Source organism: Pleurodeles waltl, chromosome 4_2 (assembly GCF_031143425.1).
Source record: "Pleurodeles waltl isolate 20211129_DDA chromosome 4_2, aPleWal1.hap1.20221129, whole genome shotgun sequence".
Lineage (NCBI taxonomy): Eukaryota > Metazoa > Chordata > Amphibia > Caudata > Salamandridae > Pleurodeles > Pleurodeles waltl.
The window spans coordinates 477,752,780-477,767,279 of record NC_090443.1 but is presented as its reverse complement, the minus strand read 5'-3'; the positions used below and the strand labels follow the sequence as shown (position 1 = coordinate 477,767,279).

General features: G+C 41.6%; 1 protein-coding gene across 2 annotated transcripts in view; it reads right to left on the bottom strand.

Annotated features, from left to right (window-relative positions):
* TYK2 (tyrosine kinase 2) overlaps nucleotides 1–14,500 on the bottom strand; it is a 579,821-nt gene that overhangs the window by 180,749 nt on the left and 384,572 nt on the right. Inside the window, exon 7 of one of the 2 annotated variants that reach the window (XM_069231824.1) lies at nucleotides 12,464–12,661. In XM_069231824.1, the coding sequence (XP_069087925.1) occupies nucleotides 12,464–12,661 (198 nt within the window). The remainder of the gene's footprint in view (nucleotides 1–12,463; nucleotides 12,662–14,500) is intronic. The other variant, XM_069231825.1, reaches the window with a different exon arrangement.

Below are 14,500 nucleotides of genomic sequence, written 5' to 3'. Positions count from 1 at the left end.
GTTCTGCACCCTGTGTGCAACTCAACTACACATTCTACATATGCTGCTCTGGTCTAAAGTGGGAGCAGATATATGATAATACAACACATGCTTATACCAAGCATGGATTTCCATGCAGCCTTTACAAAGCATGGTAAGCACTAAAATTAACTTTACATCCCTTTCCCCACCTTAAACCCTAATATTATTATTACCTCCATTTACTACTGCCCACCCATAAACCCTAAATTTACCCTTACCTCCCTTTACCACTGCCTACGCTTAAAACTGCAAAAATTACCCAGACCTCCTTTTACCACTACCCACACCTGAACCTTAAAATTACATCTCTTTACAAATTATATATACATTTACAACTTACCTATACTTACAATGCGTGGTAAAGGCATGCATGGGAAAAAGTGTGTGGTAAAGGATGCTTCCTGTGGGAGCAAGGTGGGTGATGCCTCAGTCCTGGGACCAGCTCTGCTGTCAACACGACCGCCCACTATACGTCACTTGGGTGACTGAAGGGGTGGGATGTGACTGGGCCAGAGTATCAGCCTTGAATGCCTTAATCCTCGTTTTTATTGTGCTTTATGGACCGAGGAAGTGAGTTCAGTCCGCAGCATCGGTGGAGAACGATCTCTCTTACTTCCACTTATGATATGAAGTTAAGCAACTGGTTTAGATGAGCAGGATGTGTCGATGTCCTCCAGCTCCTCGAATTTCCATAAGGGAGGTCTCATTTTTGCTTTACCCCTTGTGGCCCAATTCTATTTACTGAAAGAGAATAAATGTGTAAAGGAGGAAGAGTGTGCACCCCTTGTGTAGTAATGATTTATTTGTCTTGAATGAACGTTCCTCACAGACTTCGTGTGAGGCATGTCTTACAATTCCTCCAAGAGTCACTAATGTCTGTCGTGGTTCATTTGCATATCTGATATGTAGTTAATAGACATACATTCTTTACCTGTCACCTTTATAGTATTGTGCAGTGGCGTTCCATGTTCCAACCACCAGTTGTGGGAAGTTCCCTTAGTAGCTGTTGTATGCTGGACGTTAGTGAATAGGATCATTTAGTAAAGCCTTACTAATTCAATTCTCGTCTTCAGATTACTACATAATTTGGCAACAAGTAATGTGTAGGCACCGATGAGCTCACAAACTATACCCATCTCATGGTTCCTTGGGGAACAGGTTGTTTGCACTTGAGACCGTACATCACCTGAGTAACTCATCAACACCAAGTCTGATGGTTTGCTGGGAGACCCAGCGATTCTCATTTAGGTTGGAAGCTCTGTCGAGCTATATAAGGATGTTTGCAATGATGCGGCATGTTCAACTTCACAAGGCTGTGCAGGTGTTTAAGTGATGTCCCACCAGATACACAGCACTGCACAGCCATCCAACATGTTGCACTAGTGTACAGTTCATAACAATCATCTTTGCTATAGCGAACTCAAAGTGAGGTAAAAGCATGTAGCAACCATCTTTCATCCAGAAAGACCAGAAGACGTATGGAGTCTGCCAGCAAAAACTACATTAGCAAGGCTACAATCCGTAGTCATATTTTGCATGACAAAAAGTAGAAGAGTATGTTGCATGCCATTCATCAATACTATTAAGACGTCTGTGTTGTGTAGTCACTGATGCTCCACTTTTACAGTACTGACTAACTGCTACTTTAGGAACAGTATAGAGATACAATTGTGATCAAGTAACTATATGCTGCTTAATCTCAGGCACAGCTACTTGACATAGGAATCCTACTCAAGCTGAAATACTAGATACAGACAAGAGTTTGGAGCGGCCTGCATCATTCAAGTCTTAAAATGTTGACAACATTTTTAAGATGCAAGTAGCAGCAGTAACAAGCGAAGTTTTCAAATTTAAAGAGAGGCTTTTCACAATAACATGAGGCAAGAAAACTCAAGGAATACATGCTCGCTGTGTGGCTTGGCAAACTACAAAGGCACGAGTAAAACATGTCCTGCATTAAGCACGGTGTGCTTTAACTCTAGAGGAATTTGACACTTGGCAAATGTTTGTTAAGGAAAGTAGCAGCAAGAGTTCAGTACTAAAAGTCAATATGATCTTGTTAGTGAGTCATGAAGAACAAAAGAGCCGAGACATAACAATGACTCCAATGAAAAAGTGATACATTACCCTCAAGGAGATATGCACGAGAGTTAAAAAGTAGAGGGTAGGGGTGAAAGTTTTGAGGAAGGTATGGCACATACAAAGAGTTTGTTCTAGGAATGGACGAGGAGCAGTATTCACCACCAAACTGTGATCTGATTGATCATTGTGGCAGTTTCTGGGTCGCATTATATTTTTCGCAAACGTTGGGAAAACAAAATAGTACAAAATGATGTTACAGCATACAGTGTTAATTAAATCAACATGTTCGGTTACTTTATCTTTACCATTGCTTTCTAAGGAAGAACAATCATTAGCAAAGTTTACATTGCTATTAACTGTCAAAAAATGTTCGGTTAGTGGAACCAGAGCAATATGGGGACCACATTCAACCCAAATGCTAAATCTGCAATATACTGTTTGACAGGGCTTGATGCACCAGTGTACTGATGTGTACTGCTGCCATTTTGGAAGGTTTGTAGGAAACGTTTAAGGTTGCGTTTCGAAAGGAGCTTGCAAAAATGATAATTTTTACATAATATTCTAGTGAAGAGCATCATAACAATAAAACATACTCTGAGGAATGTGCTTGTAAAGGCGATGGAAGGATCTGTCTAAAAGAATTATGGAATTAGACGCAGAGGCTATGACCAAATCAGCTGATGCTTCAGAAATAAATTTCCACTGTAGTCTTAGTTTGAAACAGACCGCAAAAATTTAGACTAAGTGCCAACCTTTGCTGGGTCAACCAACAGGCTGTCATCATCTTCCACGTATTCAGGACATGACGATGCCCTAGTTGGAAGAAGCAAAGAATTTCAGTATATCAGAGTTATATTCCGTGCACCATCAAACTGAATTGACAACTAAGCCTTGGCACATTAAACTTTTTATTTTATATCATAATGACGTTCAGATATACTAGAATTATGTTTGGGCTAAACCATGCAACCTCAGAATTCAAAGAAATAATTTATACATTCCTTGGAAATATTGATAGTGTGCAGTCTTAACAGGATGGCAATTTGACTTTTGCAGGCTCTATAGCTGAGCATCATAAAAGGCTTGAAAAGCCACTTTAAATTTTAGAACAGAAAAACAGAAAGTTATGATATACTACTATGTAAAGTAAATCCCTTTCTAATGTTACAATATTAAGGCAACAAAATTACAAGTGAGGGATTTTTTTTTTTTCAAAGAAAGATTTATTACAAGCAACTAAATCAGTTTGCAAAGAAAGACATAAAGATCAGTTGAGGTATTTGTAGACATATGCGAGTTTTCTTCAAATGTTGTCAATAACTTCCCCATGATTGTTGCTACTTTAAGTGTTCCTTAAAGGTGCAGAAGTTGAATGGCTAGATGATCAAGAAAAACTTTTTATCAGCCCAAAGCATCCATTATTAAATCTACACCTTATTCCATATCATGCGATTCCAAAACCCTCTGGAAGGCAGATGTTAGTTGCTCTGGTTTTGGAGTAGTGTTCAGTTAGATTACCAATGGAATTAAAGGGAAAATGAACATCAAATTGCAGAAGAATGTGCAACTGCCACAGTTAGAAAAGACAACAAAGGCGAAGTATGTAATTTCTGAAGAGAAATGGTCTGCAGCAATAAAAAATGATACTATTTTGGATAACATAAGTTTGTTAGGAGATGTTCGCCCAAGGAGAAAAACTTGGTACTTAATTTACAGGTCTTAAGGAAAGTCAACAGTGAGGTAACTGTACGAGAATTTGTTCTGAATGGAGATGGTTTTGTTCTGCCATCTACTTTCACAATCAGATTTTTGGGCAAGCACATATTGTAAGTCTGGGTAGAAAAGCCACACAGAAAGTGGTTAGGCAGTTAAAGTAGTGGCCATATGTAGATGGTCTAGTTTCAAAATTTGAGAAAAGTAGTATAAAATATCTTAATTTTGACCATTTGTTCATTTGAAAGAGATCATTTGTTTATGGATCAGATCTTTTTAATGAAGAATGTTGCCAGTAGACATTCTCCCACCTACCTCCAGAGGGCATGTTGCTTTGCCATCCAGCTATTAAATCTCACCCCCTCCACTTCCACAAGTTCAGCAACCAGTTATTATATAATGAACATACAGTGAAAGGTGCTAGAAATTAAGAAGGTAAGTGCACACAAACCCAGACCACTGCTTACTCCTTATCTGCTTAATCCCCTTTCAAGACCCCAGCTTTTAGTCGCTGCTTTGTGTTCTACAAAGTGATCAAAAGTACTCTGAGATTTCTGGGGAAGTTAGTTCACTACATTCCCCTGAAAGAAAATACAGAAATGGGCCCTAATTTCTCCAAATAGGTAATTTTCCAAATCCATTGACAATATTTTCCCCATCCCGTAAAAACATTTTTGGCACTCTGACAGTCTCTGTCCCATAGCACTGTGAAAGCCTGAGTCATCTGCCTGCCACTGTTCAAACGTTACCTACATCTGCTTGTTGGATAGTCCAGCAGCAAATACTGGGGAAATCCAGGTAAATCCATGTCAAAAATACAAAAGGCTGGCCTAAAAAAATCTTCTCCCAATAGCTCTTAAGTTTTGAAAAGTGCCACAGTAAATGTAGAAATGTGTCAGTTTCCTCACACTCACGCAACAGAGCTTTGATGTATGAGGGATCCATTCATGCAAAGCAGCAGGTGTATTGTATCAATATGTAGCTACCTTTACCACGGTTTCCCTGTCTGTTGTGCTCTTGAATGTGGTCAGAACTCTATCCTTTCACTCCATCCATGTGAGTCTTCTACCAAGTTATTACTCCTTCCCTGCTTTTTATTGATCAGCCCTGCGCCTAGGAGATTTATTTATGTCTGGAATGACACATTCATCCTCAAACCTTCTACACTACCTACCGCTACACAAGATGAATAGATCCTCAGTCATAGCCAGGGAGTGGTCTGGATTGCCTGCTACTGTGGTAAATGGGGAAAGAAAGGCAGAAAGACATAGAAACATGGTCACTATCTCAGACCACCACATTGTTGCCCTTGTGACCGGAGATGGGTAGATAGCTTCCCCATTTTGTTCTTATCAACTGTGGCATTTTCCAAACGTGAGTGCCTGTGATTATCTGGTCTAGAAAATATTAACCTTTTTCTGATTTTGACCCACCACTCCACCATGTAGCCCCTTATTGAACAGATCTGTACTACATTACGACATCTGGGAGGCCTAGTCACTCCTCTTCCCATAAGCACTCCATCTCCCCAAGCAAAGCCAGAAGTAAGCGAACTATAGGTGCAAGTTGGGAGTCAACAAGATCAGGAACGCATTCACTTACATGGTCAAAATTAGTGTTTTTGACCAGACCTGAACTCCCCTCATTAGTTGGGACCCTCTCTAACAAACAATGCAAATAGCAGGGAAAAGAATGGAACCACCCCCTCTTGCCCTGCTTAATGGCAATCAGCAATGAGATCCCCAATTGATCCTCACTTATGCCACTGGTTCCTTATATGCTAACGGCTCATTTATTGAAAATGGGATCACAACTCAGGGCTTCAAGAGTCTTAAACAAGAATGTCCAATGCACGCCAGGAAATCATTTTGCTGAGTCTCTAGCGGTAGGGCATTGTCCCAGGTCTTTATAAATATTATCAGTAATGCACACAATTAGTTTGCTTTTATTCTTGCATTTTGTCCCTAGTATAAAACCAGACTGGTCCTGGTTAACAAGGCCTGGCATGACTGGCCCTATCCTGCTCACTAAGATGTCAAGTGAACAATTCTGTATTGGCGTCCAATAAGAAGACTGGCCTGTGCAAACCTTGTCTGACTCAAGGATTATCCCGGTCAGATCTTTCAGCTCTTACAGCAACTCAGAAGGCCCCCCCAGGACCTCTACTGGATTCGCTTTAAACCCTTCTTTCCCAATTGTACATGTAGCCACTAAAGACAGACCCCTCTCTGGACTTCTGCTTTGGTTAGGGCTATAGCCCTCCTTTGAACACTCACAAGGATCTACAGGAAAGGTCCTTTAACCCTTCACCCCTCAACTTGTGGGACCCTGCTCTGTATGGTATTTAAGGCCTTAGTTGTGATTATGTCCTCGACCAGAGACTCTCTCATTTTCATACATTTGGGTGAGCTCTTTGCATAGAAGAGTGCTCACCACCTAGAGCATCTGGTGGGAGCCGGCATCCTTCTGCTCAATTTGTTGCATGCAAACTCTACCCGCAAGTCCCAGGCTGCTGCCAAGGCCCTCTTTTGAGGAGGGCTAATTCAATAGTTTGTGTCCCTGATATGAATCTCAGTTTCTAATATGCTGTCAGGGCCATGCAGATGTGTCCTGCTGCACTCGGTCGTGAAGTCAGCCTGCATGGCTGCTTCTCCCTAACGGCTGGTAGGGCCATGGCAGTACCTGCTGCCAGAGTCTCCAACCCAACTGTGGCTGTTATTTAAGTTCAGATGCTCATCTCACCTCTCCGTGCCTGCACTCTGTGGTCGACGGCATCTGGCTCACTGGCTGTCATGGCTGCCTTAGGCAGCGAAAGGCACACTCTAGTTCAGACCTGTCGTTCTGGGGCTCCTATCTTGTATGTGCTGCGAGGTCCATCAATTACCCACATCATTACCTACTCTTATTCAAAGACATGCACAGGGAAGGGACTGTTTTCTGATGATCCCAGCTGTGTCTACTTGTCCCAGAGCATCTCAAATGGTACTCTCTGGGACAGAACACAGACTGCACTTAGAAGCTGGGGCTGGAGTACAGACCTACATGTCTCACTACTTCATCCTGCCTTCGCCCCCCAACAAATCTACCTGATTTTTCAGAGATGACTTTGAAAGAGCTGGCAATGGATTTATTGGGTCCATATGAAGGATAGACACAGGGTCAATTTACATCATTGTTCTAAGTCATTAGGATGAGCATAGCAGCACGCAAGCGCTGCTCTTCTCGACATGCTGTAATCTACTCTGAGGGCTTTAACCACACGCATCGCTTTCATTCATTCCTGGGCCTGCCTTTCAAAACTCCCTTGATGATTTTGGTAAATGCTTTACGTTTGTTCTGCCTTGAGGCTGTTTTGTTGCCATCTTGGAGACTGACCCTATTACATGGCAGACCTTTTTTTCCTTTTAACTCGATGCATCACTCATTGTGGTACATTGTTTCTTCATCTTCCTTGGTTTCGGGCATCTTGCTGTTTCTTTGCGATGTCTGCGGGAGATTTTATTTTTGCAGTTTTATGTAGTGCAAACTCAACACAAAGGTATTGGAGCGCTTTATTTTTTGGGGGGCAGTTTTATAGAGTGCAAGCTCGATACAAAGGTATTACAGCACTTTACATGAGCACTGGTTATACTACACAAGAACACATTTATTTTTGGGAGCAAGTGGAGATTAAGTGATTTGCCCAAAATGACAGGATGTTGAGCCAGCGACGAGATTTGAACTATGCTCCCCAGCTCCAAAGTCAGCAGCTCTGGCCCTTTACGCCACATCCTCTTCCCATGGGTTCTGTCTCTGGTGCATGTTCGGGCAGTCTGGCAATAACTTGTTTTTGTTCTATACAGCACTTGATAATACAGGTTCGGCCATTTCATTGCGCTGCAAAGCAGGTGCCATTCTTAACAAAACTACTAATTCATTTTCATCGACCTTGCAGAGATTTAGAGGTGAAAAGGCTATGTCAGGATTGTAATCTTTGACATTAACGTTCTGTCAAGACCTCTGTAGTTGGGGCATTAAACAGCAGACTTAAGTAGAGCTTAACACTAGGAGATAGTATGTGCTCTGGATAATCTCTGGAGGGTCAACAACCAAGCACATAGGTTAGTTCTAGGCAATAAGATAGCAAAAGGTGTTTTCTCCAAAATGGTGGAAAAGGAGTCGTGACTCCTGACTCCAGTACTTCACTACCTCAAGGTTTAAAGCAAAAAACATCTAGCCTTTGGATGAAAACTGGGACTCTTCAAATAGAGTTCAGTTAGTGCGAACTCGCAACAAAGGTATTACAGCGCTTTACATGAGCACCGGTTACATTACACATTCATTTTTGGTAGCAAGGGGAGAATAAGTGATTTGCCCACGATCACAGGATGTTGAGCCACAGGGTTCCCCAGCTTCGAAGTCGGCAGCTCTGGCCCTTACGCCACATCCTTTTCCCTACGGTTCATCTGGTGCATACTGGGGCAGTCTGGGAATAACCCTTTTTTTTTAATATAGCGCTTGGTAATACAGGTTGTGGGATTTCATAGCACTGCAAAGCAGGTGCCATTCTTTACAAAATCACTATGAATCATTTGCATTTAAGAAGCCTTTTCTGTTATTTGCTTTGTATACAGTCAATGTTTTTGAAAGTTAGGCTGGCATTGCCAATGCAGAGGAATAATTCCTTTAAAAGTTTAACACAGAAATATATAGCTAACCCCTTTTCTTTGCACCTAACTCTTTTGATCCCCTCATTTTGTGGGCTAAATGCCATGAAGGTGACTCTTTGTGGCTTGTTTAGTGCTATACAAGTTTAAGTAAACACACTAGAAAGATTTGCATCTCTAGTGTATCTCATTCAGTCTGTAGGAATAAGGCAAGAACACTCCTAAGACGGCGGGCTTGTTGTGTCCTCTCTCCTGCAGCGACAGGCCTGTGAGGGTTGCTGTGGCACCTGGCAAACATCCACTACACTCCCACACAAAATGCATAGGTAAAACACATTGTCATTTACAACGCCAATAGCTCTAATTCTCACAAATGCAAGACCTATTACATTGCAAATGCATTTTTATTTTTTTATTTTTTTTTAACTGCAGAAGTAAAAAAAAAAAACAAAAAAACAAAAAAAAAAAAAAATAGATAGAGAATCCCAACACAGCTGCAGTATGCAATTCCTGGAAGAATGTTTCCACAGACAAAGATTACCAAACTTTATAAAATTAAATAATGGTGTTCGATCCACATTGTATAAATTGACTAACTTTAAGAATGGGGGATAGGCATACGCCTACTTCTTTATACTCTCCCAACGTGAGTAGGTAGATGAAAAGATTCAAATCGAGAGATAGAACACATTTTGCCTCGAAATCAGGACTGACGGTTGAAAAACATATCAGTAGTTTGTTATGGGAACACACTGTTTTTTTTCCACTTCCACTGATTAAAGGAAAGGAGTCAGTAAATAATGTAAAACCTTGTTAGCCAAAAAGGAAGAGTGAACATTTCTCAATGGGAGATGTATTGTAAGAACAGAAAGTAGTATAGTAGTAAAGTAGTACAGAAACAAAATATAAGTACATAAGAATGTGATTCAAGGAGATCTACAGAGTTGTTTTGGTGTTTGATTTTTGGTGATTTGGTTAAGGTAACACAGTTTGTAAAGAAATTAGAGCCCTGATTTTGTAAGGTTGTAGGTGTTGATAAGGCCGCAGTCGGCTGAACAATGGCTCCTGATGAAGACCACAAAGGTAACGTATTGTGAACATGTAGCACAAAACGTAAACAATCCATATTTAATTAATCTGCCTTTCTTAAGCAACTTTAAGGTCACTGACTTCTCTCCTATGTTTTTGAGTAATATGAAAGCAGCTTTGTGGAATCAGTGTGGTTGTGTTCTCAAATGTGGATCAAATCTTGATATTCCTGTTCAAGGCTCTGCAAGAAAAATTAACTTGCATAGAAATTGTAAGATTCCATGGTAAATGGACATTAGCGCCAAGGCACCATATAACGTCTACCAGTAAATATTTGTAGTTTATTGCTATTCCTTCATATTTTAAAGTTGTTTACTATTTATGTTTTATATAGTTTATAACGGCAAGAGATATGTAGTAATTATTTTCCTGGCATGAACTTCAGTACTTTTGGGTTTGGTTAACTTGCGTGACCTGGAAAGAGCATTTGCCTATCTTCTTTACGGATAACGAGGACAACCACAAATGCTGCTCGATGACTGACGTTTACCCAAGCCCTATAGTTGAAAAACCGATGCTCTCAACCAGTGCCCCTTGACTGATAACACAGTAGGTTAGACCAAGCTTCCTGTACCCTCACAAGTACAAAACAGCACCAAAACCACACAGCTGGTGATCCTCCCAGACAGTTCAACCACACCCTCTTGCACGGCTCTTAGTTATATAGGTAAGAAAGCAAAGATCCTCAACAGTACAACACACATCTCACATACACAATTGTTCACAAAGAAAAGAAACCTGCTCCTATTCCTCAGTCAAGAAAAGCAAGAAACATTTGGTAGTTGCATCACATTCAAAAGCATCGGACATGACACTGATCTCAAAAGAAATTCTTAGATAATGTACAGCTGAACAAGCTTTAAAGTTCGTTTTCTTTTAGAAACCACTAGAAGGCAACTAGGAGCTTATGCTAACGGAGAGGTTAATGAAACTTTGAAGTCAAATACTCCTACACTGAAAATGTTCCGATTATAAACAATATTGCCGCTGAAACATCTGCACACGTGTCTTCTACGGAGGAATTAGGGGCGATCATATTTTACCGTCTGGCTATCATCCGTATCTGTAGCATTACCTCCGACAATCTTTGATTATCAGTTTACATCTCTCCCAGCTACTCGTTCAAATAAATGAACATAAAAATAAAGGCCCTGATCATCCTGACATAACTGCAAAACGCAGGCCAAACCTCCAGTGGGTTGGTCAGCCTCTGAAGAAATACCGAACCTTGCTATCTTGTGTACACTTGGTTTTGTCCGTTAATGAATTTCGTATCCTGCTATCAAACCGCCATATGGATTTTTATCACTGCGATTTGAGGAACAAAACTGAGGGAATTCAGACAGCCTTGGTAACCAGATTGCAATTTGCATGTACAAACGGCAGTAAATATCCTGTGGTACATGTGGAAAGTTCAATAACCTTCTCCCTGACTGTGCCAATATTTTATTGACTGCTGCAAGATGTCAATAAAAATAAAAATGAAAGAATTCCTATAGTTAAGTGGTGCGGGACAACCTAATTACTTATTCTTTAACTTCAATTAACAATTGAATAAATGCTTGCCTGTTTATTTAACTTCTTTTAATGTTAGTGCTGAGATGAGTAAACAGCAGCCCAGTGCTGCTGTTGACTAGGGTGCCGCATGCAAAGGTCAAGAGGGCCGCATGCGGCCCCTGGGACGTATTTAAAGTATCACTGCTCTAGACAATGCTGCAAGTTGCTTCTCTGGTCCCGTCGGAAATTCTTCATTCTAAGTCCTCTGGGCAGTGCTGCTAGCTGCTTCTCTGGTCCCAGTGGTAATTCCTCATTTTTAGTCCTTTAGACAATGCTACAGCTGCTTCTCTAGTCCCATTGGTAATTTCTCATTCTAAGTCCACTAGACAATGCTGCAGCTGCTTCTCTGGCCCCAGTGGTAATTTCTAATTCTTAGTCCTGTAGACAATGTTACAGCTGCTTCTCCGATCCCACTGGTAATTCCTCATTCTACGTTCCCTAGACAGTGCTGCTTCTCTGGTCTCTGTGGTAATTCCTCATTCCAAGTCCTCTAAACAATGCTGTAAACTGTTTCTCTGGTCTGTTGGTAAATCTTCATTCTAAGTCCTCTAGGCAGTGCTGCCAGCTGCTTCTCTGGTCCCAGTGCGAATTCCTCATTCTCTGTCCCCTAGACAGTGCTGCAGCTGCTTTTCTCAGTTCACCCACTACACTCCAAACCAAAACACATAGGTAAAAGACACTGTCATGTACAACGCAAATAGCTCTAACTCTCACAAATGCAAGACCTATTGCATTGCAAATGCTCGTTTGCCTCTGCTTCTGCATATGTAATATGGCGTCTCTCAACAGCTTTTTTGCTTCTGTGCCAAGTCTAATACGGCAGGTCTTCAAAGGAAAGGGCTTTTTCATTTGCAAGGGCTATGCCCCAATGCAAATGTAGGAACGTTTCTTTGTAACTGTGCAGCCCACATTTGCACCAATGCAAACTATATTACAGATGAATCACACAAGCAACTGTGGCCCCTTCTGTAGACCAAAGTGAGAGCACACGCCAACTGCGACCCTGGGACATTTTGTATAATACTTGCACTAGCTGTTTATCCTTTTGAGAATACTGTTTCATCAGCACACTTAGACCGTGACTAAATGACAAAAATAATTTGGAAACAACTTTAGGACAAGGAACTTTCTCGGGCAAAGTAGTTACCAATGAAATGCTGACTTCAAGGGGTGTTTGGGTTACAAGTGAAATGCTGAGACTTTATCTTGATTTTTTGAACTTACAATCTCGCAGTGGCAAAAACAAAGGCATTCATTACGGGAAACAGTAGCGCATGGTCGGGATACTGGAAGCTTAATTCTCCATATGCTTATGATGTCATCGGAACCAAGAATTTCCATAACAAATATCTTACCAGACACTTGTTGTCTTGCCGATTTATGCTCACTTTCGCCCCACTGATGACAACATGGGTAATTTCCTGGAAATCGCAGAAGTGCGACCACTTTGGTTCATTTTTTTCCGTGGGCTGATGCGTGGGTTTATGTTTTTCCCCTTTTAATCGGCTCTTCTTCCCAAAATAGAGTCTGTGGTTACTGCTCTCAGAGTTCTGCTGTTAATAAATAGAAAGAAAAGCTGGTGAGCACTTGTCAATTAGCTACACGCTTAGCAAAAGCACCCCCAGAACCCCAACGAAAATGACCTCTCGTCCTGCATGCTGGTGGTGTTCAGTTAAGAAGGATTACAACACAGCTATGCGAGTCTTCACCGCCATCTTTGACTTTAGGCAGCCTCGATTTCTCTTGCTACTAGCCCTTGGCAAAGCCCCTGGTCCCAGAATCGCCCACATGCCTATTTGCTGCATGCCACTACGAAGATTCTGATACTGTCTCCACCGACTTCCCCTTACAAAAAAAATACCCTAAACCAGAAGAAATCTCTATGTGTTGATGCATTTTAGGTGGACTTCACACCGGGGGCAGCAGTGCTTAATTTGAGCCGGTGGTTGCAGGTGTGACCTAACAGCATTCCTTTTTGGGGCCTGGGATTTATTATTCCATTCTCTAGCCTCGGACCCAAAAGAAGATAGAGAAAGGCAGAAAAAGGAGAAAGATAAAAAGACAATGCCAAAGGGAGAAAGCAAGGATGAAAAAAACCCTCCCAAGAGTGAGCAAAAGGGGAGGGGGTTTATAATGGAGAATGAAGAGACATGAGGAGAAATAAAGAGATTAGAAAGCATTCAACCCTGAGGTGGAGGACTGCAATTCCAGTTCCTTGCAGTAGAGTTGATGTGAGCAATCACAGAGCTACAAGGGCTGCCCTTGCTTTTATCTGGTTGTGCTGCCAGCCAAGGGCCTACAAAACACTTGCTAACATAGTCAAAGATGGTGCATGGCATTCAGCAGTGCACAGTTGGCATGCCCAAATACCCTTAGCGCAGATAGTACTAAAGCGTGCATGTGACACTGGTAAAAGATACAAAACGTACACTTCATTTTATAAAGAGGAATAACAGCACAGACGTGATTACTATTGAGTTTTCTCAGTCACATTCTGGGGAAAACTACAGTGACCCAGCAAAGAGCTAAGAAAAACAAAGAACATGAAAATTCAATAAATATGTCAGTAAATGCATCTAATCATCGGTAACGGCAGACAGTTGTCCATTCCTGTGATCTGAAAATAACACTAGCCAGAGCAATGCTAACTGCAGATGAAGGCCTCGCTCTATTTACTTACCTCCTCCTACCGATTTCGGTGCTCAGATTGGCCTACACCAATTGCCAATAGTCAGTTCTTCCTCCATCTGCCAGCTGTGGTATTGGCAATACTTTCCTTAAGTAACGTTCTAGGAAGAGTTCTTTCTCCACCTCTTTCCTGTCATGAGCTCCTCCTGTCCAGGTCTCCTCCAGACTGCTTCATGTACTCGGCTCTTCCCTAGTCAGCTTCCTGCTGCCAGCTCAAGCAGTTTGTTTTCTGTGCCCTGTTTTCCTTGCAACTGGTCACACTGCTCATCTCTTTCATATGGCTTTTTTGCTGTGGCTTGTTGTTCATGAACCATCTCCCAAGCTGATCTTTTGTTGTGTCTGGATCCTGGGTTTACAACATCTTCCTGCGATCTCTTTGCAACACTCAGCTTGTTTGCTGCATTGTGCTCATCATGCGCAATTACCCAAATACAACACTGTTCTAATTCACGGATCCCATTATCACAAACTCCTGCATTTATTTCCGGTGCTCAGTTACCAAACTCAGTTTTTCCAACACCTCTTTCACATGTCGAGTGCTTACTGTTCTCTAAAGTGGCACATCGCAAAAAGTGGAAAGCAGTCCTAAACAGCAAATGGTATACCCTGACGTGGGTTCTGTGCTTGCAGTGCCACAGGATTCAAGATGGACATCACTAGGTAGGCCCAATAAGGTCTTACTGTTCTTGTTCAGTAGGAACACT